A 24,723-nucleotide genomic window follows, 5' to 3' on the forward strand; every position below is an offset into this window, starting at 1 on the left:
ACAGACCATCCATTTCCATTCTTCATTCTCTGTTCTTGAAAAATGGGATGTTGTGGAGCGGAGAAGAAGCCACGTTCATCTTGCTTTTCCTCTAATTATCTCAGCGTCATGGTAGGAAAGTGACTTCTGCCCCACAGTTAAGTCAGGGAACTGGCTTCTCTTTGGTCCTGGTGCACTGTGTATGTTTTAAGTCTGCTCAGCCCAGGAGCCTCGGGGGCTCACCGCGCAGGGTCTGGTTGGTCTAGCCCAGCGTCCCGTAAGTCCTTCCTGGGGCACTCCGCTACCTGCTGTCTGTGTGCTTTGTGGGCAGCCGGGGTTTAACCTGCTGTAGTGTTTTAGATTCCAATGTGGGGCTGGAACTTCCTTGCTGTTAGAAATAGGCAGTTTATTCATTTGTTAAATATCTGTAAACATCTGTGTACCAGGCCCTGGGCCAAGCATGAAAATGCATTGGTGAATAAAACAGGCCATAGTCTCACCCTGCACAGACCTGTCAGTTGAAGGGCAGCGAACAGTGGGAGTGGATTTGCGATGGGGTGGATTCGCCAGGATGCTGATGGCTCATCTGTGCAGGCTGCCTCCTGTGACTCAGGAGTGGGGATGCAGGAAGGGGGTCTGCGCGGGTCTGTCGAGCAGTGCAGGAGGCGGCCATGTCGCTTGTCAGCAGCTCTGTGTTGGAATGCAGTATGGAATGCCGTCTACAAAAGTGTCACGTGCAGATGACAATGATGGCAAACACTGTCAACTTCTGTTGTTTGCTGGGTACTGTCGTAGGTCCTTTGAACGTGTTTTTTCATCTTCTCCCATGAGAAACAGGTACCATCGGTATCCCTGCCTTTTACAGAGGAGAAAACAGGCTCAGAGAGGTTGGGCTGCATGCCCGGGGCTCTGCTAGGTGATGGGAGGGCCGGTGCTGCCCCCTGCCCGCTCAGCTGCTGCTAGCCAGAGGCTTTCAGAGAGCCCACCGGCTGGAAGACTCAGGTTCTAGCCTTAGTGACTGATGAAGAAAAAGGATTTGGGGGGCCTTGTTCCATATTGCTGACATTTGAATGCTTATGTCTAAACGCGTTTAGCATGTAGGTAATTAGTAAAAGGAAAGAAGATCTGGGAAGAGATGAAAATCACAATATTAGAATTCCAAAGGGGGCAAGATTTATGATCCCAATATATTTTCAGTTTAATACAAAAAAATGTCTTGAGAAGTTATGAATATTTAAAATAATCTCCCAGGAATGTACCTAGTTCTTAGGCAGCTTGGAATTTTTATTAAAAACCACATTGGTTTCTTTTTGAGTTCATTCTCATAATTCAGTAACTGCTTCCTTTTAGAAACAGATGAAGGGGGTTGAGAATATATTGCCTGACCTCCACCTGTGGCAAAGTCAAAATCAAAACTTAGCAGACGTTCTACTTACAATGGAAGGGAAGCCAGTCTACTTTTCCAGTTACATTTGGCCTTATCTATAATGAGAAAACCTATCTTTTGGAGGACTTGAAATTAACTCTCTAATGGAAGGAGAAAATGAGGGTTGTGAAGAGCCCCGTTGGCGCAGCCACGTGACCCAGTCCTGTCTGGGCCTTCATCAGCAGGGGAGGGAGGTGCGGCAGTAAAACGCAGTCGTGGAATTTATCGCTTACAACAGATTTCAGAAGAAACCAAGTATTCTCCAGTTCTCTGTAAGCCCCATGTGATGTGAGCCCGGCAAAAAAACTAGCAGGGAGTATCGGGCCTGCACATACTAAATCACGAAGAAAGTTGCGGTTTTTAGTCAAGTCAGAAAGGTCAGGAGCCTCTTTCCGCTTCTTGTAATTGTGAATAGAGTCAGGACGGAAGGTGGGGAGAAACTGCTGGTCGCCGGCTTCCGTGCAGCTGTGTGAAGGAGTGCCGGCCCGGACGCAGGTGCCTGGGACTGACTCGCGCCTCCGATCGGAGGTGTGGGTGACACAGACGGAGACACCGTACAGAATGGGTCCCACTGCGGGGCACTCACTGCAAAGGAGTGCAGGTGGGGCTTGCCTGGGGCAGGAGACAGCAGTGCTGATCTGCACATGGTTTGGGACAGTGTAGAAATTACACTTTGCTCTCCCCTCTGTTGGAACGGGTAAAACGGTTGTAAGGTCATAAGAAGTTCTCAAATGAACGCCGCTTTCCAGGTCTTGATACGACACAGGACTTGAGGGTTGAGTGGAAATAACCCCAGAAGACTCCCCTGCTTTCTCAGAAAGTATGTTTTATCCTGTCTGTCCTCTTATCTGACACTGTGTCCCTCAGCTCCTTAACATAGAAGTGACGGATGCAGCGCATGAGTTAGGAGCCCTGAAGTCGGCTGAGTCCAGTTCAGGATGAAAGCTTGCCAACAGATCAGTAGTGTAACACTTTCAGCCCTGGTTACGGTTTAGCATACTGTTCCTGCTTTTTAATGAAAAATCTGACGGATGTCAATAATAGAGTGAAAATTAGCAGCAAGCATTCATGTCAGAAAGTTCTATGAAGATGGAAGGGAATGAAAGCAGCTAGGACATGGAATGCAGAGAGTGTGGCAGGGGCAAGGACTGGCAGTCTGTCAGCCCAGAGGAGGAAGCCCCTGTGTGCAAGGAGCTTGAGGCAGGACCATGCTGCGAGGGCAGGGGCGCCAGACACTCCGAGTCGGCAGAGGCTCCTGGGCAGCTGGAGCTCCTGAGCACGAGTACGTGAGAGACTGCCCAGGGACGCTGGTAGCCGGTGAGAGTGAAACCCACACTCCGAGTGATTCCGGCCTCCCAGCAACACTCAGTGATGTGTGGAGACGTGGGACATGTGGGTGGGCGCAGGGTCCGCGGGCCATGTTCAGGGCGGCTCTCCTGAAATCGTGGGCTGGCTGGCCGGGGAGCTGCTGAGAGAGCGGAGCAGGGCCGGAGAAAGTGGAGTGTCTGTACAGAGGACTTGCAGGAGGAGCCCTTCTTGGTAGAGATGGTGCATTTCAGCTGAGACAGTACATAGAGTGAAAATTTTCCAAAGAGAAGGATGGGTTATGAAACATGGAAGTTTGTGTATAATGCGATGGTTTCCAGGTTTCCAGAATTCACAGTTCTATTGGCTGTAGGCTGTTATTTTCATGTCTAAGTCAAGAGAAAATCTGGTTTTTAAAATCCCCAAATTTAGTAATTTTGATAAGATTTATATCATACGGGTTGAAACTTCCCCTGGTTCATTTTCATGTGAGGAATAAAATGAACCCTTTGGGAGCTTTTAACCTGTTGCATGTTGAAATCTCTGATTTAAAAAAAATCGGGGTGCCTGGGTGGCTTAGTCAGTTAGGTGTCCAACTCTTGCTCTGGGCTCAGGTCTTGATCTCAGGGTCGTGAGTTGAGGCCCCACATGGAGCTTCACACTGGGTGTGGTGCCTACTTAAAAAATGATAATAATAAAATAAATAAAATTTAAAAGAGAAGAGAATGGTGTCACCATGGGCAAATCATTTAATGTCCTGAGTTTCTGTTTCCTTGGCTGTGAGATGGGACTCGTGCCCCGCTGTGCTGCCCAGTCCTGAGCTCAGGTGGTGGGAGCCCCGCACAGACCTTGGTGTGCGGTATGTACGTAAGCCCATGGTGACGAAGGTGGCCGTTGTACCACGGCCCCAGTGCCCATTGGTCCTTACTCTTGCAGTAGGTGCTCCCACAGTATCTGTTCTCAGGGTACTCACGTTGGCCTTGCCAAGGTGGTTTATTGAAATACTGGGCAAATCACTGCATCGTTAGTCCCCGAGCGGTGGGGGTGTGTCCGGAGCGGTGGCTCCCGAGCGCGGAGGCCGAGCATCCGTGCCAAGGGGACAGAAGTGTCTCCTGCCGTGGTGTGCTGGTAACGCGGCCGCAGCCTCGGTTCAGGCCCTGCCCTGGGCTCTGGCTGAGGGCTCCGGCCTCCGGAGCCAGCTTCGCGGGGCTGTAAGAGCAGCGCAGAGGAGCCCGAGGGTCGGCCCCGGGTCCGGGTGACCCGCCCAGTTCCAGACCCAGCGCTTCACCAAGGCCGTTAGCCGAGTCTCCCTCATCGGGACCATTGCTCCCCTGCGCCCCGCACGCGGGCAGGTCCATGGGTCGTTTCAGTACTAGCCTGGGAGCTTTGACTTGATCTTTGAGCTTGTGCCCGATTCTCAGAACGTGGACAGACCCAGTGCTCCCGAGAGTTGGCTTGGATCCCAGGCTTCTCCAGGACGGTTCCTTGGGCTCTCCCAGGGTTAACAGTCCTCTTGCCGATGGGCCACTGTTGCAGCCAGCAGGCTTTTCTGGAGCTTTTCGTGGGTGCTCTTCTGTTTACTGTGCAGTGTTCGTACAATGCCGCGGGGAGAACAGACTTAAAAAAGAGAGAGAAGGGAGGTCAGTGTAGTTTGCAAAAACATTATCAGTGTAGTAAGATGATGTCACATTTAGAGATGACCGCTAAGTGTGTTAGTAATAAAATGACAAAAAGACTTAGCATTTCAAGTTTATGAGAAGGGAGTGTGATTTTTAAGAGTTGAAATACTGGCTGAGTTTCAAAGAAGAAATTTTTAAATGAAAATTATTTTGGTGATCTGTATAATTAATTCTTTCTGGGGAAGTGGAAAAAAAATGGTGAGGCTTTCTTTAAATGCTTCACCAGAAAAAAAAAAAAATGCAAATGTGGTGCTTTTAAAGATTTCTGCGAATACTTAAAAGGCCAACTGAAAAATGAAGTAATTTAGTTTGTCTCTAAATAGACTTCTAGTGGAAGAATGTTAATCTGTGAGAATTCAAAGTGTCTTATCCAATGGAATCCAACTGTGAGACATTTCTTTTGTAGCAGGATGGTTTCTTAGACGTTTGACGTTGTCCTCTTACCGCAGAGCTTGCTATGTCTATAAAGCTGCACGTTCAGCGTCTCTTTCTTCTTTGGAAGTAAAGGCTCCATGACGGGGGTTTATGGTTGTCTTCAGAAGGTAGCAAATTACAGCGTGTTGGAGAAGATCAATGCCAAGGACGCTGAAAGTAGACTTTTAGCTTTTTAGATGAATGGGCAGGAAGGGTCAAGGGTCAGTAATTGCATGGATTTCAGTAAGCTTTAAAAAAAAAATTTCCTTGTTTTGCTATAGTGATACCAGAACATGGAATTCATGTTCTGATGCTGCCTTTGATGTTTGCCTGTTTCCTTATGGGAGGGTCACTTACTGCGCAAGACCTCATGGGAGGCTACGGGACACAGTTACTTGATGTTTTCAGGTTGGAACCCCGTGTGTCTCCATTCCTAGAAATGGCCATTTCCCTGCCTCTCATCTTGTTTTCCCATTGTTCTGTAGGGGCCTCCAGAGTTCCCGCAGCACACACCTGGGCCCGTTCCCAGCAATTTCAGCCAGCCCCCCCGACTTCCTCTCCAGGACCAGTGGAGGGCCCCGCCGCCGCCGCAGGAGCGAGACCCTTTCTTCTTAGGAGGTAAAGGACCGTCCGGGCTCACAGAACAGAGTTAGGTTGGGTGATGCGCCTGAGCGCCTCCGTGTTGCCAACTGAGTGGAGCTTCCAGTAGGAGATTCTTGTGCACAGCGCCAGATTTTGTACCAGAGCGCTTCCTCGCCGCTTCAGATGCTAACACCGGGCACTGCTGCTGTCTGCGGTAGGAGGCGGGTCCTCTGTAGAAGAGGAAAGAGGAACGATAAAGCAATCTAGAAATAAGTTGGGAAGTGTAGCCTCGCACCCTGCCCACCGCTTGTCATTTTTGTTCCCAGTAAGATGGCACATAAGACTGCTCTTGGGGGCGCCTGGGGGGCTCAGTGGGTTAAGCCTCTGCCTTCGGCTCGGGTCATGATCCCAGGGTCCTGGGATCGAGCCCTGCATCGGGCTCTCTGCTCAGCGGGGAGCCTGCCCCCCGCCCCGCCGCCTTGCCTCTCTGCCTACTTGTGATCTCTCTCTCTGTCAAATAAATAAAATCTTAAAAAAAAAAAAAAAAAAAGACTGCTGTTGGGTGATGGGCGTGTTGTGTGTGAGCCAGGGTAACGTTGCACCACCGTTCAGTTTCAGGTGAACCAAGGTTCCCGAGTCATCTGTTTCTGGAACAGCGAAGCCCCCCGCCGCCACCACCGCCCCCCACGCTTCTTAGCAGCACTCACCCAGTGCCCAGCCCTAGCCCCTTACCGTTCACTCAGCCGGGACCAGCGTTTAGTCAGCAGGGACAGCAGCCCGTGTTCCCCAGAGAGAGGCCCGTCCGGCCGGCCCTCCAGCCGCCAGGGCCCGTGGGGATCCTTCACTTCAGCCAGCCGGGCTCGGCAGCCACGCGGCCCTTCATCCCTCCTCGACAGGCCTTCCTGCCCGGCCCGGGACAGCCCTTCCTGCCCGGCCACGCGCAGCCCAGCCTGCAGGTACGCAGCCGGCCGTGTGGAGGGGGCACCGGAGCTTTGGGTCTGTGTGTCTCAGAAGGTGATGTTTCCTGTGCCGTCCGAGTCTGCTAGTGTGTGGAGGTTATGGAGAGGATAAGGGTTTAGTCTTGAACATGCTACTTATTAAAGGCAACTTTCTTGACAATATTAATTTTCTCCCTAATCGTAGGAGAAATGAAAAAATTCAGTATTTGATTTCTTTTAAAAGGTGGTACTGCTAATAAAGTTAGGACGTATTTTGATAATACCTTTGCTCCTCGTTGCAAGATGCTGGAAAGGTTCACCAATGGAAATAAAGCTCTTTGTCAAATTATGTTCCTGCAAAATGTAGCAGAAAGATTCTTTGCGTGGAGGGAAGAATGGAGTCGCTGTTCCCCTGTGGTTGGGAAGATTTGCGTGCCCCCTTCTGCAGGCAGTGTTGCGCGGGGGCCTGGCGCTTCCGTGAGATCCTGCTTGCCCCGTATGACTCTGCTCAGATTTAGCCCTACTAGTGACATACAGAATCACCGTATCCTTGAATCAACTATTTGGAAACATGCAGACTATTGAAATTAAGAAAAAAAATGATTTCAGTGTTAAAGTAGGGTAAAATGTTTCTTCACTTTTTTAAAAATTAAAAACTATGAGTACATCTCCGTTGCAGCACCGTTTGAGTATTTAAAAAGGGAAGTGAGAAATCCCAGGGTCTGGGAACAGTCACCACCAGCATTCGGGTGCTGGTGGTCCCCGGGGGCGCGGTGCAGCCTCGTCACCCTGCCTGGTTGACGGGGCAGCAGGCTCCCCTGCTCGTGAGTCCTTCTCACCGCCGCCTTCAGAAGGTGCTGCCCGGGTTGACAGGCACGTTCGTCGCTTCAGTACTCTGGTGTCAGAAACTGCCGTCCGTCTGCGTCCACAGCGCTGTGTGCTTGCAGCCGTGCTGCTTTCCTTAGAGCAGACTCCTGGAGTTTTGGGGCTGAGAGGACTCAGGGCAAATATAAAATGTACGAGCTTAGCTTTTGGCAGATCCTCTTCCCTCTGTCCACAAATTCTAAAGTGAAATTTTAGTGCCACTTCAGGTTTCTGATGCTGGTTTCTTGTGCATCGGAACATCACATGTGTACCTTTACAAACTGTCGTGTCTCTTTCTTCCCGCCGGGAAGGGGCCCCTGCACCCCCCACTGCCCCCGCCGCACCAGCCGCAGCCCCAGCCCCCGCAGCAGCCCCCGCTCCAGCCGCCGCTGCAGCCGCCCCCACAGCACCAGCCGCCCCCGCAGCCGCCTCACCAGCCCCCGCACCAGCACCAGCACCACCTCTCCGTCCCGCCGCCGCCGCTCATGCCCATGGCGCAGCCCCAGTTCAGGCCTCACGTCCAGACGGCGCAGCCTCCGCCCAGCAGCGGCCGGATGCAGTGCCCCCAGCGCCAGGGACTGCGGCATGTGAGTGTCTTCCCGGGGGAGGAGGGGCTTGGAGGGCCCGGGACATGAGGGGCAGTACTTGGGAGCTGGAACATTCTCCAGTTCCGATTTAATTATTGAAACATGGATAGTACGTTTTTGTAAAGTGAGTGTTGAAAAAAACTGCTTACTTAGGAATCGGATTTTCTTAGGACTACACAAATTAAGGAAGTCCCGTTTGTGCCAGAAAGACTGCATTGATGTTCTGTACCTCCTCCTCTTCTGTGCATCTAGATATTTTCATAGTGATAGATGGTATTATTTGTAGATACATAATTTTAGCAAATGCTTGTGGGTGGTGGGCACTCTGCCTTTGCCAGTAGCCTGCTTTTTGATGGCTGGATTGTCTCTGTCTTCTTGGGCTCTGAATAATTAAATAAATGAGTTCAGGAAGAATTGTCTGACCAGTCTCTGTTGCTAGGCACCATTCCAGTTCCCAGGAAAGTACCTGCGAACACAAGGGCCAGTTTCCTGCCTTCATGAGGCCCGTATTTAATGGTGGGAGATGAACATTTAGCTATGGGGGTACAGGCTGGGGACCATCAGCTAGTGTGTGACTCGGCTTGCACGGAAGGAAACTAGGAAATGTGCGTTGCTCCACAAACACAAGACAGTAGTCTTTGCTGTTGTCTTGTCTTCCATTAAGTAACTCCATAAAGAGGCTGCTGGTTAGAGCGATGGGGAGGTAATTAGGTTTTCCTTTAAGTACTTTCCCCTTGACCTGCAGCTTCACGCGTGTCACTTAGCCACTTGTAATTTCAGTTTTCTCATACTCACTAGCCTTTCTTTCTTTGCTAAAGTAGCATTGAGACTAACATGATGTAAGAAATGAGGAAGGACTTGGGGAGAGCGGCGTTGTGACAGAGGCTTTGTTCCGTTACAGCAGCGTAACAGATACACCCCTGCCTGTGCCCTTGGGCCCCGACCTGGTGCTGTCGGAGCGCAGTCCTCCTCCAGCCGTCCCCACTACCTGTGCGCTCCTCCAGCTGTTGGCTCTCTGTTAAGAATCTGGGGGATGAGCAGGGCTAAGACTTTCCTCTCAGGTGAAACTTTGGAGCATGCTTCCCCGGCAGGGCGGTTTCCGTAGGACACTGACTGACTGTCCTGCTCGTGTTCCACACGGAATGCAGGGCCCAGTGAAAGTGGTGCCCGCCGCCTTTGTTGGCCCCATCAGTTTTGTTAAAAACGTCAGTCCCTATCCTTAGGCAGCAGTCGCAGTCCCGTGGTGGTAATTTCTGTTCAAAAGGAGCCTGTCCGCAGGCAGGTAGGATAACCTTGACCAGGCCTGACCCTCAGCAGGAGCGTGTGCTGCCCCGTAGGGCAGGAGCGACCCTGCGTGAAAGAAGGTGTTCACATGGGAAAGTATCAGCGCCCCAGAAGGAGAAGTCACGCAGTAGTTAACATGATTCTTGTAATATTTGTATCTAAGAATGCACCTTTTTATGTTCCTTCTCCCAAGTATCCAGTTGTAGTTTAAATTTCTTTCTTCTCATGCTAGAATACAACTTCTCAGAATGTGTCCAAACGGCCAATGCAGCAAATGCAGCCGGCTGCCCCGAGAAACAGTAATCTGCGGGAGCTGCCCATCGCGCCGGCGCACGTCATGGAGATGAGCAGCAGCCGCTGCTCCTCCACGCCTGCGGCTCCAGGGAAGCCTGTCGCCAGCACGTCACCGCCCACGAGGCCGGGGGGTGGGCCCAGGAGCACACAGGGCAAGACCGAAGCCAAAGTCAAGCCAGTCAGCCCTGTGCTTCAGCCCAAAGAGGAGGCAAAGGCAGAACCAGAGGTAAGACCATTTTCATTAAAGAATCTTTGATCTCAAATGGAAAGCCTTACAATCAGCTTGTTCCTCTCAGTGTCCACTTGTCCAGCAGGTTTTTCATAAAACTGTCACTTTTTTCCAGCCAGATCCTTCAGTGAACCTAACAGCCATGTCCATGTGAGACGCACTCATCCTCACGGGTTTATGACGTTAGGTGGCATTTGTGTGTTTGTCCGGTTGTAGCTGGGGCTGCAGAGCCTGGTACCTCCAGCGGGTGGGTAGCCGGTTATTGGATCTGTTAGCCTGATGCTTCCGTGCGAGGGCGTTCAGTCCCGGGCTGTTCCCTGGAGATACAGATGCCGCAGTGGAGCAGATCTGTGCGGCAAAGCTCCTAACCCAGCACAGGAGTCTGCTGTCCCTAGGTTAGTAACGCACCCTGGGAGGGGTCCGCCGTTCACAGCAGTGGCTTTTGTGTCTGGGGTGTGCGAAAAGATGAGTATGTGGAAGTTACACCAATATTTTTTAAAGGTATATAGAAGGTATACAGTGAGTTCGTAACATTTAATTAATGAAAACATGGGGCCCCTGGGTGGCTCAGTGGGTTAAAGCCTCTGCCTTCAGCTCGGGTCATGATCCCAGGGTTCTGGGATTGAGCCCCACATCGGGCGCTCTGCTCAGCGGGGAGCCTGCTTCCTCCTCTCTCTCTGCCTACTTGTGATCTCTGTCTGTCAGATAAATAAATAAAATCTTTAAAAAAAAATAATGAAAACAGCAGTGTGAAGAACTTCATGAAGTAATATAGGCATGAAATAAGTCACGTTTTCTTTTTTCTTTTTCTTTTTTTAAAAAAAGATTTATTTATTTGTCAGTGCACACAGGCAGGGGCGGCAGCAGAGCAGGGAGAGGAGGAAACAGACTCCCCGCTGAGCAGGGAGCCCAATGCGGGGCTCGATCCCAGGACCTTGGGATCACGACCTGAGCCGAAGGCAGACGCTTTACCGGCTGAGCCACTCAGACGTCCCTAAGTCATGTTCTCTTAATCAGTTACCTTTCCATTGAAATTTGGAGGTGGGGTCAGATTTTCCTAATAAACTTTTTTTTTTAAAGATTTTATTTATTTATTTGACAGAGGTCACAAGTAGAGAGGCAGGCAGAGAGAGAGAGAGAGAGAGAGAGAGAGAGAGAGAGAGAGAGAAGCAGGCTCCCTGCCGAGCAGAGAGCCCGATGCGGGACTCGATCCCAGGACCCTGAGATCGTGACCTGAGCCAAAGGCAGCGGCTTAACCCACTGAGCCACCCAGGCGCCCCAAATCCTAATAAACTTTTTTTTTTTTTTAAAGATTTATTCATTTATTTTTTTAGAGAGTGAGCTGGTGGGAGGGAAGGGCAGAGGGAGTAGGAGAGAGAATCCCAAGCAGGCTCCTTGCCAGCTGTGGAGCCCGAAGGAGGGCTCCATCTCACTGATCCTGTTACCACAACCTGAGCCAAAATCAAGATGGAATGTTTGATGGACCACACCACTCGGGTCCCCAGGCTTTCCTGGCAAATGCTTGGAGCAGTGGTCATGTCACATTACCACATGAGGAAGTAAATGCAAAGTCAAGACACAGTGTTAACAACTAAGATCATATTAAAAGAATGGGCGAGTTTTTTGGTTTTAAAGTCAATATGTGAAAAAATTAGGTAGATTTACAAAGTGGTTTAGGATAGTTTATAAAAAGAAATTTTAGCTAAAAATTTTATCCTGCTTACAGTCCTGATAGCTCGCCCCTTGTATGTATAACCCGATTCGGCTCAGAAAAATTAAGTCACGGGACACTTTAATTTTCTAGTAGTGGTGGCTGAATAAAATGAGCAGCGTGAGCTTTAGGCACACCACGGGCCACTTGGGGCTGCTCCGTCCCCGGCTGGTTTGGGGAAGCCCTCGGTGGAACCCAGCAGGTGCTCTGTGTATGAAGTGGGACTCGCAGGTAGCCGTCGTGTAAGTTGGATGTCTTCGTGTATTTGCTTGCCATTCTGTGTTGGGTGCATGCGGTGGGACCAAGAGTGACACCATTTTACTTTGTGAGAAGTCTTGTATTTGTTTGGCTTGGGTAAATGTGGTTTATTTTCTTATGTTCACCCAATTGGTGATGATACAATAAAGGACAAAGCTGTGTACAAGTGTGTATTCGTATCTACTTGAACGTGTATTAATGCTTTCCTGATTGCTTGGGGAGCTTGCTTGGTGAATGTGAACTGCTCCTGTGCCGGAACAGCAGGTGCTCCAGACCTGCCGCCTCCCCCGGCAGCCGGCCTCTTCCTGAAAGCCGCGGCGCCTGCGCCTTTGAGCTGTTGTTCACGTCCTCCTGTCTGTCCGTCTTCCCTTAACAAGTGTTATCTTTCTCCGGATGCCTCCCTGAGCCTTCATCTACCTTGGATTTGTTATTTCAGATCTGTCCTAGACTTTGAAAGTCGATAACCAAGTTGGTTGGGATGGCTTCTGAAAATGCCAGGCAAGTCCTCACGAGGCCTGACTCTGTCCTTGGTCATTTGTGTGGGTTCTGGGAGCACCCACGGACTCCTCAGCTGCCTTTTGGTCTTAATTCCTGATTCTTAAGGTTTATTTGTTCCTGGCTGAATTGTAGTGAGATCAGATCCTATTAAGTTCTTTTGTAAAGGATCTTTGGATGAGGGGATCTGCGATTTTTTTTTTTTTTTTTTTTAAGAAAATTACTGTAATTCTTAACAAATGTTTATCCTAAATAAACTTTCCTCATGGGATGCTTTTTATGAAAGTTCCTGAACTTTCTCAAAGATTTTTTTGGGTGGACTTTCAGAATAGTTTGGGGCTGGCATGTACAAGGCCTTCCTTACACACCATTCGTATTCCGGTACCGCGTTCGCGGCATTTTGATTCTGTGGGGAGTGCGCGAGTTCAAGGTCAGAGAGATTGACTTGTGCTGTTCATTATAACCAATTATTCTGTGACAAATGAGTTTGAGATCAGGCTGAAAATTCTGTACGAAAAATCAATAGTTCTAATCAGGCCCTTTCAGGTCATTTACACCCACCTTTTGTTGGTTCGTCAGAGAAGAGCCAGATAAAACCTCTCTGACAGCACGGTCTCCCTACTGTTGCCGTTTCCATTCGAAACATATTTTGATATCTCAAATGAATAGTTTAATTGGTTTCAAACTTGTAAATGAGTGGAAATTTACATTATTTCAATAGTTTCTAATATTCTGATAAGATTTTCCAAATTAACTTGAGCTGCGTGTAATCGTTTCTCCCTCCCCAGAGGAAGGAGTTATCCTTAAAGTCTATAAGCAGATTTTGAATGGCTTCTTTCCGATCCCGAGCGGAGCGTTTTTGGAAGGCGCACTTTCTCGGGCTGCTGCGCTGGCCCGGCTCAGCCGGCTTCGCCTCCTGCTCCGCAGTAAAGCAGCCGTGTGTTCTCTTGCAGTTTCCTGACGAAGACGAAGAAACGAGGCTGTATCGCTTGAAGATAGAAGAACAGAAGCGCCTGCGAGAAGAGATCCTCAAGCAGAAGGAGCTGCGTCGGCAGCAGCAGGCGGGCGCGAGGAAGAAGGAGCTGCTCGAGAGGCTGGCCCAGCAGCAGCAGCTCCACCTGCCCCCCCCGGCCGCGGCCGAGCAGGAACAGCCCGCTGCCGCCCCGTCGCCCACCAACGGGAGCCCACTGTTACCCTTCCCAGGTGCACAGGTCAGACAAAATGTGAAAAACAGACTTCTCGTGAAAAACCAGGATGTCACTGTTTCAAATGTTCAGCCCAAAACATCCAATTTTGTGCCATCTGGTGCTAACATGCAGTATCAAGGACAACTGATGAAACCGTTGAAACACTTGAGACAGGCCAGAACCGTACCTCAGAGTCCAGCTCAGCACAAAGTCCTGCAGGTCAAACCTGCGGACGGGGAGGGGCCGCCACCCCCCTCACAGACCGCTCGAGTGGCGTCCCTGCAGGGCCGGCCCCCGGACGCCAAGCCCGGCGCGAAAAGGACTGTCATGCACCGGGCAAACAGCGGTGGCGGAGATGGGCCGCACGTCAGCTCCAAGGTCAGGGTGATTAAGTTGTCAGGCGGGGTAAGTTGACGAGGTAACTGGTGCCTCTTGGAATCTGTGCTTCCCTCAGAATGTCCTAATTCCCAGAGAAGGGTTTCGAAGAGAGGGAAGTCAGAGCTGCCTCTGTTCCGGCCCCGCGGGCCAGCCGCTCCGTGCTCGCACTCGGTGACGAGAGTCGCCGTTGAGGTTCTCCTTCCGGCCGGGACCCGTGGTCTTTCAGACTCTGTCTTGAGTTTTCCCGAAAGACCAGTGGGACAGTCCCCAAATTAGGTGTTTCTCACTTGTAGCTTATTTTTGTAGATAATTTGTGATAGAACCATCAGGTTTGTTTTAAAATAAAATTTCCTTTACCAAAAAACAAGTAATCTGTTGTGTGCAGCTGTAGGTCCAGGGAGCACCCGGGGGGCAAGCGTGCGTCGTGCGGCTGCTTTTAAGCGGTGGCGTTTCAGAGGCCGGTCCCGTCTTCTCTTCTCAAGCTAATCTCTGCCCTCGTGAAGACCAAAAGGATTAACCCAATCTGCAGTGAAGTGTCATGTACAGTCTTACGACCTGCGTGCAGAAGGGGAGCGTGCCTCCTTTCTTTCTTTCCTTTCGGGCGGTGCCCCTTCTAGATCATTCTCAGTGAGGCCCAGCCACTGCGATTCGGATGAGCTCTGTACTCAGAGTAGACACAGTTGCTGCAGACAGGTCGCCCTGCAGAAGGTTCTCGGTCAGGCAGCGCTCTGTAGCATCCGTCCCTACCATGCCACATGCTCTTGACCTGCTCATGGGAGGGGACTCGTCTGTCCTGTGTCAATGGCGGGCGCCCTATGGTCTGCGTCAGGATGGCGCTGCCCCTTGCATGCCATCTGTGCTGTGCACGGAGGAAGGAAGGGCAGGATCGCAGACGCAGGCCCTCGGAGCGGGCCAGCGACACCCGAAGGGACAGCTCGTTGCTGCTCGTTTAAGTTCAGTTTTATCTTTTATTTCTAGGTCCGTAGACTGAAAGTGTGAGCTTTTCACGTGCGATGAGAAAAATTTTGATAGAATAGTATGATCTAGAGATTCCATCTTCAACAGACCCTGTGCTGTTTTTTCAGATCTGTTTTTCTCACCTCCGTTCATTGTGATTCAGAGTGTGGATAAGCAGATGACCTCTATCACGTTAGCTTGTCTCGTCCTCGTATGAATTTGTTTTCTTCAGGCAAGACCTAAGCAGGAAGCAGTTTCACGGTATCTGTGGTCTTCTGTTTTGACCTTATTTTAGGCAGACTTTGTCAGTGTCTCATTTTTTTGCTTGAGTTAAAAACTTAGGAGGAGGGGACATGGGGCCACGGGGCCACGGTTGGGAGGAGGCCTTTTCCCGTGACATTCATGGTTGGTGTTGTGCGTAGTGTGGCTCGTGTGAAGTGAGGGTCTCTCGTGGGCTGGGACGTCCGGGGGCTGCTGTGCTCTGAGAGCGGCTTTCACACTAACAAGCGCCTTTCCTTTAAAAGAATTTATCTACTTAAATTTTTGGTTTTTTCTCCGGTGGGGGGAAAATGTGTATTTTGTAAGACTGTATTCCAGAATCCTGCTGTCTAATTATATAGCACACAGAGGAACAACAGAGGACTGCTGCGTGAAAATAGCTCCTTGACAGCATTTGGAATAACTTTTTATCTCTTTGTAATTCTTAAGTCACCTAAGTAGCATGTTCTGTGTCTTAGGATTTATTCCAGCAAGTCCTGCAGTGGCGTGTTGGCAACCTTCAACTTACTGGGGGGTCAGTCTCCCTTGTGTGTCTGTCTCTGAACCAGAAAAAACTGGTATTTCCCAAGAGGCCTGGGTCTTTTTGTGTGGGTAGAACTGTTCTTAAGAGAACATATTCCTAACTGTGCAGGTGATGCAAAAAGGAAACCATTCGTAGGTGCTGGGTCAGCTCCCATTTCTCCTGCCTCTTGTCTCTGCCCCTGCGGCCCCCGGTGTTAGGCCTGGGGCTCAGCCGGCACCCTGGTAAGGCTTTGACAGGCTTAGCACATCACACCCCCCGTGCAGAGCAGTATTTATGCACTTCAGCTCTATAATCACTTAGGGAATAAAAGCATCTCGTCGTCTGTTCATGTTCTTGTATTTTGTCGCGAGGCCTGGACTTCTCTACATCCTGTTAGGGCAGAGGCACGGGATATTGTCCTTACAAGGTTTCCTAGAGAGGTTTACTGTGGAGAGGGTCAGTTTGTTTCCTTTGCTTTTTTCTGACCTAAACTGGCGGCAAATAGATGCAGTTGCACTATCCTTTCCAGTCGTCGTGGCCTCCTCTGGTTGCATTGCTCGGTCTCTAGGGAGGACATAGGACGCGGCCGTGCATAGTGTCCCGCCGGAAGGTCCGGTGGTCACAGTTGAGCTCGGTGTCCATCGGATGCTTGGGAAAGCAGAAATGTCGCTGAGCTCTTACTCTGATGTACAGATTGGAAATGCCTTAAAACTTAATTAGGATTCTCCAGGTGTGCCTGTGAGGCGATTGCGAATCAATACAAAGTTCTCTGTTACTTTCCGTATTTCATTATTTATAATCAAATAATCTTTGGGTTTTATTAAATTGGGTTTTTTAAAATGTGAAAGAGCCAAGTCTTAAAACAGTTATTTTTTTAGTCGTTTTATTATTTTACTTTTAAGGTGGTTTTAATTCACCCTAATCACAGGAGACTTTCTTGTCCTTTTATATCGTTTCTCTCTGTTACGGCTAATGCACCCGGGCATAGGAAGCGTTGTCAAAAAGAACTTAATAAAAATTCTTTGTGGGTCTAAGTTCTCACGGTCACGGCGACGAGTGGCGTGGTAAAGCCCGAAGAGCGGCGGTTCGCCCTCACCGGGCTCTGTTGGCGCCTTCTTGGTCACTGGTCGTTGCGAGACGCCCTTCACGGAAGGTAGCGGTGGAAGCGCCCCGTGGCCCGGGCAGAGCGCTCCGGTCGCTCCGTCTGCGGTGGCGCGACACGGTGGGGCCGGAGTGGCTGTCCGTGAGGAGGACCCGCGTCTGGGTGGGCGCGTGTCGGTTCCCTTCTCTGAACCCCAGTCTCTGGGCTCCGCGCCGGCTTGCACGGTGGCCGTGGGGGTGCGTGACGGCGCGTCCGGCGTGCGGAAGGCGCCCCGCGCCCGTGTGCTCGCTGCTCGCCTCGCCGGCGCTGCTGAGGCCCCGCGGGAGCGCGGTCGCGGCTCCGCCGCACGGGGGTGCTGCCGAGCGCATGCGCGGGGCGGCCTGGTGAGGCGGGTGCCTGCGTGCCCGCGGCCGGGGCGGGACATCCGTCCGGAGACGTCGCGCGAGTAGCCCGGGGCCCCGCAGCTGCTGGTGGCCAGGGCCAAGGTTCTCGGGATTTGTATTTGTGACGGATACAGACGTGGTTCGCCTGCCCCGTTCCGAAGCGTTCCCTGCTTCTCGGTCAGGGATGGTACCCGGCGCTTCCAGGCTTCGCGGCAGCATGGATTCGGGAAAGTTGCAGCCGGGGCGTCTCCCGTGAGGGGTGATGAGCTTCCACTTCTCTGGCCGACCCCAGGGTAGCGACCGCCTGGAGAGGTTGAGAAGGTTTCCGAAGTTGGAGAAAAGTGTCATGATGGGTGCATAGCGGCAGCGGTGTGGGTGCAGGACCCGGGTGCGGCCGGGTTTCCGTCATTCCTGTTCGGAACTTGAACATGGGGGTAAGCACGGCGGGGGTCCTGACCCCTGGCCCGGTGGAGCGAGCGAGGGTCGGGGTCGCCGGGCTCCCTGCGGCTGTAACTCGGCGTGTGCTCCTGTGTGAGTGCAGTGAGGTCACATTTTGTCTAGAAAACACTGGGCTGGAAGCGAGGGCAATTTGCTGCCTAAAGAGACCTGTGTTGTGGGACTCCTCAACGGGTGTGTGGATCTTATTAGCTTTCCCGCTCAGCGTTCGTGGCCGGGCTTCGCGCGGTGAGATCACCAGAGCAGGGGGTGTGTGCAGGGTGGTGGTTCGCCAAGTGTTGGATCTTGTTGAGCGTTTCCAGAATTTCCTACGCCTCCCCGGGTTACTTACACATACTTCTGTTTATAACCAATACGTAATCCAGGAAAACTACTCAAGTAAAAACGTAACAATATGAAGTGTTTACTCAGTGTAAACTCGCTGTCGTCACGCACCCATCCTTTGGGAGCACACAGCAGGAAAGAGCCCGAGCGCCGCCACGGGGCCTCCCTCACGCAGGACTTGCGCCAGGACTGCAGCTCTGGGTCTGGGCTAGGGCGCGTTGGGTCGTGGCTTCAGGGAACCCTCATTCGTGGCCCCCATGGGCCCCGGTGTCCTCTGGAAGCTGCGTTGTGCTCCCCCAGGCCGGCTGGGAGGGTCCCAGGCCGGGGCGGGTGCGAGGAGCCGCTCTCGGAGGCCGCCCCCGGGAGGAGCAGCGGCTTAGAGCGGCAGTTTCTGGAGCTCTTGAAGAAGACGGAAGCAAACTCTGAATTCAGCGGCTTTATTCTAATTGAGGTAATAAAAATTTTAAGAATTTGGCAGCAAATTAAGTAAACAGTCCTTTGTTCTGCCGGCCACACAGAGAAGTGGGGGAAGCCAGAATGCCTCAGCAGGAAAGCCAGCTGTCCAGTTGCGACACTCTGGTATTTTATCTTTAAAAGGCTGTCAAGTGCTGCTTGCGGAAGGTCCCAGCGTATCTGTGCGCGTGCGCTTGCTCTGGGGGGTCGGACTGCATTTGTACGCTCCTGCCCGCCCTCCCCCGCTCCCAGGTTATTCTCAGACTTTGTTCAGGATGTGGTAGAAGAGGGAACACGTACTTACCTGATTGTTCTGTGTTGGTGGAGGACGCTTTATGTTGATGTAATTTCGGTCGGAGAGAAGTTGCAAAAACAGGATAAGGACCTCCGGCCCCCCCCTTAGTTTTGCCCCGTTGCATTGCCGCCATCTCTCTCTGCCCGCCCCAGGCTCAACGCAGCTCTGTCACTGCCGGGGAGTCTGTCGCAGCCTCGCCGCGTCTCTCCTCCGCAGGAGCTCTCCTCTTGCACACCCACGAGGACACGTCCTCGGAACTCGGGAGACGCAGCATCGACAGCGCAGCTCGTCCCCGGCGTGGCTCTCCCAGTGCAGAGCCACAGTCCCAGCCCGGCTCAAGGGCATGTGCTGCGTTTATGGTCCCCACGACTTTGGGATAGCAGCTTGGCCTTTGTGTGTTTTGCCCTTGACTTTTTTAAAGAGGGGAGGCTGACGATCTTGTCAGATGTCCTTGAATTTGGGTTTGTCTTACTTTTTCTCGTGCTGTTTCGGGGGATGTGCTTCGGGCAGGAGCCCCGTAGAAGCACGTCGTGTCCACGGTGGGTCCTGTCGGGAGGCTCCTGACACGTTTGTCCGGTGTTGGTAACTTGGATCACTTGAGCAAGTGGTGTTTGCAAGTCTGTCCATAGGGTTGCAGTCCCACTCTCTGTAATCGATATGTGATTTATGGGAAGGTACTTGGACACTACAGAAATGTATCATTTCTTGTCAGATTTTCACTGTTTTTAGTAAGCCCCGGGATTCTTACAGTGTCCGCACTCACTCTGTGCGCTTGCTCTGATCGCTTCCTCTTTGCTCGCGGACTCACGGGCTCAGGCGTTCCCAGCAGTCTGGGCCTGTGGATTCTCACTTTATCCCGTGAACGGTTCCCGTTGTTGGTTTTGAGTTTTGATTGTCCCAGATGGGCCAGTGGGAGCCCCTTCAGGCTGGCTCTGTGTTCGTTGGTGTGTCTCCATCGCTCTTTGAACACAGCCTGAAATCTGGTGCAGGAAGAGGATGGGGCTCGCGCTGGACTTTGTCCGCTCAGTTCTGGGGTCAGGCCCGCCTCTGCAGGGTGGAGAGCTGGGCGCGCTCACTGAGCGCCATCGCTCTGGGCCCCGTCCGCCCATGCCCAGCCCGTCGCGGTGAGTTCCAGAGGCAGACGCATCGAGAAGAGATGCCGTTGTCCGCTACGTTTCTTGAACCAGGTCACTGACATGACTAAAACAGACTTTTTGCTATGCTGAGTTCACTTTTTGGATTGTTCTTGTGTGGCAAATCAGAGAGAAAGTAACGTCACTGTTTAAACGTTAAAAACGAGGGTATTGGTGGACAAGGAGGCAGCCAAGCCACGGCAGGGCCCGGCGGAGTTGGCAGGTGCAGTGGCCTGGGGTTGGAGTTCTGCATTCTGTTCTGTTTGCCGTGCGTGTCCGCAGGGCTTTTTGGCAGCCGTGGCTAGGGGGCACTGCCACTTCCTCAGTCACTCATGGCCGGGAGCTCCGACCTTGGTGCCGGCGCTCGTGGTCAGGACAGCTGCTGATAGAGCATGTCAGGCCGCCGTGCTGGGTGCCTCAGGAGCGTAGGAGCTGCTCCCGCAGCCCAGGTGCTGCGCGGGCGGAGGCGGCGTCCTGACTGCAGGTAAAGCAGCCCCTGATGGGTGCTGTGATGCGCAGGTAGGGAGACCCGATGAAGGGACTTTGAGTGAAGGGGAGGAGCTGCCTGGGTGAAGCCAGGAGGAAAGAGAAGAGCCTTCCAGGCAGCTGGGGGAGGGCACTGACGAAGGTCCTGTGGCAGGGAGGTCACGGCCAGTGTTGTCACTGTAGGAAGGCCAGTTTGACCAGAGTGCAGAAAGCAAGTCGGTCTGGAGACAGGGGCTTCTGTGGGCTGTTTTAGGGCCTCGAGCTCGAATCTCGATCATCAGATCCGGGAGAGCCATTGATTGGAAAGTTTTAGCAGAGAGATGAGGGACTAGTGTTTGAACCTTGTTTTTTAGAAGGATATTTCTAAATTAGACCTTCCTTGCTGGTTTTTTTCCCAAGGCTCTGCCTTTAGTGTTAATACACAGAAAGTCATAGGCACAACTGAGCGTTGGCTTTAGATATAGAAGTGTTCATCCTGGAGCCATCTGTCACCCTTTGGGCACTCCTGGTTTGAGGAGGAGTTACAACTCCTACGCGTAGAAGGTAGGGTTGGGATTGGTCATCTTCACTGGCTCCCTGCCTCGCGCCGGCCACCTGCCGCGTGGCCGCGGGCTCTCGGAGCTGTCCCTGCCCACTGCTTCTGACGAGGCCGGGCTCGCACTTCTGCTCACATCTTGTGTCCAGGGTTGGGGACAGTCTCAAGCGCGTCACCGGTGTTTCAAAAAGCATTTGTCGAAATAACGGAGAACATATCTTTTCCCTTTAAAAATCTGGACATTGTGTGGGATTTCTTTGGTGAAACACCAAAGCAGGAATTACAACAGTGTGTTTTCCATGAGTGCTTCTGGTGGTTAAAGTATTCGCTGTTGTAGGCATTTGGGTAGCACCAGTTAGCAAAATGGGGGTAAATAGCCTTAATTCTTGTTATTGATTCTCTTGGTCGTCTTTTCGCGCTAACATTTGTGGTTCCCTCGCAGACTCCTCCTTTATTCGGCGTACAGAATGGGATTATATTGTACATACGGTTTGGCACTTTTTGGGTTGTGTTGAGTGGTGGGTAGGTGTGAGGACATCCAGTACAGAGACCCAGGCCAAGGCAAAGCGTGTCCCATGCTGTGGGGGTGACCCTGTGACCTGGGCTGAGCTGCCTTCCCGGTGCAGAGGGCACTGACTCACTTGATTTCTGGCAGAAGCTCGTGCGGGGTCAGGCTGTCCCTGGGAGCTGAGCCCGCACTCGAGGACCAGGAAGGAGTGAGTTGGGTGGGACTGGGTGGGAAGTGAGGTGCGGGGGGACAGAGCTTCTGCGGAGTGGGGATGGGGGCGGGTTCTGGGAAGACCAGATGGCCAGGCAGACGAGTGTAAGCTGCTTTAATCCAGGTAGGGGAGCCAGGAGGGCCGGGGGCGAGGGTGAGCCCAGACAGACCCTTCTTCGCGGTCTCCTTCCCTCTCCGGTAGGGGCGCGGCTGATGGTGGGGTGGAAGTGGGCCTCATTGGTTGCGGGGTCCTTTCCCCATGCCAGGTGCTCATGAGCAGTAAGAGGGCCCGAAGGCAACTAGCGGAAGAGAGGAAGAGACCTGGGCCTGAATCCTCATTAGTCATGTCTTTGAGAATACGTATATTCCAGAAACTTCTTTTGGAGCCGAAGCTATTGTATACAAAGTTTTTAAGAGCTTTGAAGTGCGTTAGTGGACAGAATTAATAGCTTCCAGAGAGAGGACTTGTTGAGCATTCTTAAACGCGTGTTTTCTAAATTTGGGCAAAATCAGCAGTTGTTCATTAGAGGAAAGAAATCGGTTTTAACGACTCAGTCTGTCTGTGTTAATTTTGGGGTTTTTAGGGGTATGATATTGGGGAGTAACATAAGTGCTTAAATCAGAAATAACTCATGGATATTTAGGAATCAGGATGTGGTAACTCATTTTGTCCCCAGCAGAGGAGGAAATCCTTCTCCAGGGTCTTGGGTAACTTCCCTCTCCTGACTTCCAGTAACGGCCAAGGATAGGAGTCATGGTACCTCCGCAGGGAAGCAGCTTCTTCCAAGCTGCTCGGCAAGGGCGCACTGGAAGCTTCTCTCCCTGGCCTGGAGCCCCACCCAAGTGGGGGGCTCAGCTGGAAGAGCCCGAGTCTACAGGAGCCCTGCTGCTGGAGGGTCCCGGCGTGCCGCCGCCCCACCGTGTTTCAGCCTCAGCTTCCGTTTCCTTTCCAGCGGAGCCCATTCTGGTGAGAGAGGTGGAAGAGTCGGGGGCAGGAGGTCCTTCCTCCACCCCCCAGAGGCTCGTTTTATTCCTCCAAAGTCCAGTGAATTTTGTCTTCCAAAGATTTCCCCACACCTGACTCGTCTCAGGAAGGTAGAATGGGGAGCGAGAGCGGGCGGGCGGGGAGCTGCGCCACGCGAGCCGTGCTGTCCGGTCCAGTGTCCGTGCCGGTCAGCGCGCCCGGGCGCGAGCAGGCGCTGTGTGCCCTGGTCTCCTTGATGCCAGGGGTTTTGCTGCACTTCAGTTCATGTGGGCCCAGTATTGAAATTTCGGGGGAGGCACCGTAGGCTTAGGTCGGGTCCGTGTTCTGCAGGCTCGCTACATGTGAGGGTGACTGATTGCAGAGAGTCAGCAAATGTAAAGTAGTCCCCCTCCTGTCCTGTTCTAACAGTTTCCTTAGGAAGTTGATCTAGGAACCTGGAAAAAACCTTAGCCTGTTTATTTTACTTTTTCTTCTTTTAAAGAATAGTCTTCAAAGACAAAATAGAGCCTTAAATGTATTTATATTTGGAAACTTCACGTAGCATGCATATCATTTATTGTCCAGGTTCGGAGTGAGCTTTCTGAAGATTACAGGGTGAGGCCCAGCATTGTTGCAGTTAATAGAAACCCGTTCCGTGCGGCCTGTGGGTTGTGGGATCAGCGGCACTGCCGTGACAGTGAAGTGGGCCTTATCGGAAGGGAAATTCATAAGAGGCTGCCCTGGGACCCTAACCACTGTCCTTGTGTGTGTCCTGACAATGTTATCTGTCCTCTCAGTGCGGAGTATCAAATGTCTGTCATGAGTACAGAAATTAATTTAATGTCACCTGAAGACATGCAATTAATCTTTTAGAGGTTTTCATAATACCTTTGCAGAAAGAGTTGCCAGTTTGGCGGATTTGGGTTTCGGGGTTTAGAGGAAGATAAGGGAAATTAATTTTTCATCAGGGTTAATACAAGCTAGCAGGGCCACAAAAGCTGAGAAAAATGGTTGGGGAATTTGTCAAGTGTTGTCACCCTAGAATAATGCTGCTTAAGGTCTGATCGGTGTAATCAAGAGTTGAGATTTCTATAGCGAGGGATTAATCAATTTGCTCACTAGCGAATGTAAGTCCGTGATACCACTTCACGGGGTTTAAGAATGAAAATAAGATTTGATCTGTCAAATTGCGAGAAGCCCTGACCGTATCAACGGGCATTTTTATCTGTGCATTTAAACCATCTGTTATAAATAAATTTGTCCTGCTAATGCTGGTGGCTACAAACCTCAGTTTTGGTAATCATTAAGCTGATGCAAAGTGTTCCCTAGGCTAACTGAATTCAGGCAGCACCTCTTTTATCTGAAAAAGAGAGAGGACTCGGAACAGACAGTGTTGCGGCATTCACCGAGAGAATCGTTGGGGAAGACAGCCGGCGGAATCTTCCGGCGTGGTCGGAGGTAGGCTGGACTTTGTCACCTCACCTGTGTGGAGAGGAAACGGCACACACGCTGCTGTGCAGGGAGAGGGAAGGAGCCGGCTCAGCCACGAGATGGGCTTCCACAGCGCTCTTGTTTGGAAGAGGACATCATTTGCCATCCACAGGCGCCCGGTTATTCCTTACGTTTTCTGAGGTTCCTGATTTGAGGTCAGCGCTATTTTCTGATGTGCATAGCGGAGTCCTAACGATCGCAGGATCTGTGTCAGTGCCGTGACTGTGTGTGGGAGTTGCCGAAGGTTCCAGGTGCGTGGCGCACTCTCCTCGCCTGCCGTCTGGGTCTGCGTGTGCGCGTGCGTGTTCGTGGTCTGTGCCTGCCGGAGCCCAGTCATGAACGCACTGGTGACTTCCCACGTGTTGACTGGAATAATTCTGGAACGTAAGAATGAGCTTGTCCTTGTGCTGACTTGAAAGAGACTCATAGTTCTCGCCGTTGAAACAAGGAAACCTCTCCATTTTTCTTACAAAACGGAATCACTTCTATGTAAGCCCTGAGCGCTCAGCTGTGTGGTTTAGAACAACACACACACGTCATCATCGGGACCCTTCATGCACTTGCAGGAAGGCTAGTCTTTTTTGTTTCAACTTTTGCTAAAAATGATTCTGTTCAGTTACAGTCCTCCCCTAGGAAGCAGCGTCCGACTGCAGACAACAGGAAGTCCCCACTGGTACCACGTGACCAAGGGGATCAGGTTTTTCATTTGTACAATGAAGAGAATAGTGTTGACCTCGAAGGAAAATGATGTCTGTTCAGAGCCCAGTACACTGCTTGTCACATTGCGGACGGTCCAGAAACATTAGCTCCCTCCCCCCACCCTCCTGACAGTGGACGTGTTAATTACACCAAAACTCTCGGTGCTCGGGGTCCTAGGAATGCCTGGGAAATTGCTGTTACAGAGTTTATGACATCATTTACAGCCATAGAAGGTGTACAGAATGGCCTCGACCGTGAGCCACTCCAGGGCTTCCCTAGCGCCGCCTCCCACTTCCCAGTAAACCACTGAGGGGAACGGTTTTTCCTGAAAGCTAG

The 24,723-nt window shown here is 51.7% G+C and overlaps 1 protein-coding gene across 7 annotated transcripts in view; it reads left to right on the forward strand.

The window, feature by feature from the left end:
• Positions 1-24,723, forward strand: part of RBM33 (RNA binding motif protein 33) — a 136,517-nt gene that overhangs the window by 88,681 nt on the left and 23,113 nt on the right. For 3 of the 7 annotated variants that reach the window (XM_047695867.1, XM_047695868.1, XM_047695870.1), the window contains exons 10-14: positions 5,289-5,421; positions 5,998-6,341; positions 7,499-7,774; positions 9,291-9,578; positions 12,999-13,637. In XM_047695867.1, the coding sequence (XP_047551823.1) occupies positions 5,289-5,421; positions 5,998-6,341; positions 7,499-7,774; positions 9,291-9,578; positions 12,999-13,637 (1,680 nt within the window). The remainder of the gene's footprint in view (positions 1-5,288; positions 5,422-5,997; positions 6,342-7,498; positions 7,775-9,290; positions 9,579-12,998; positions 13,638-24,723) is intronic. The other 4 variants (XM_047695869.1, XM_047695872.1, XM_047695873.1 and 1 more) reach the window with 2 other exon arrangements.

The sequence above is a fragment of the Lutra lutra genome, chromosome 11 (assembly GCF_902655055.1).
Source record: "Lutra lutra chromosome 11, mLutLut1.2, whole genome shotgun sequence".
Classification (NCBI taxonomy): Eukaryota; Metazoa; Chordata; class Mammalia; order Carnivora; family Mustelidae; genus Lutra; species Lutra lutra.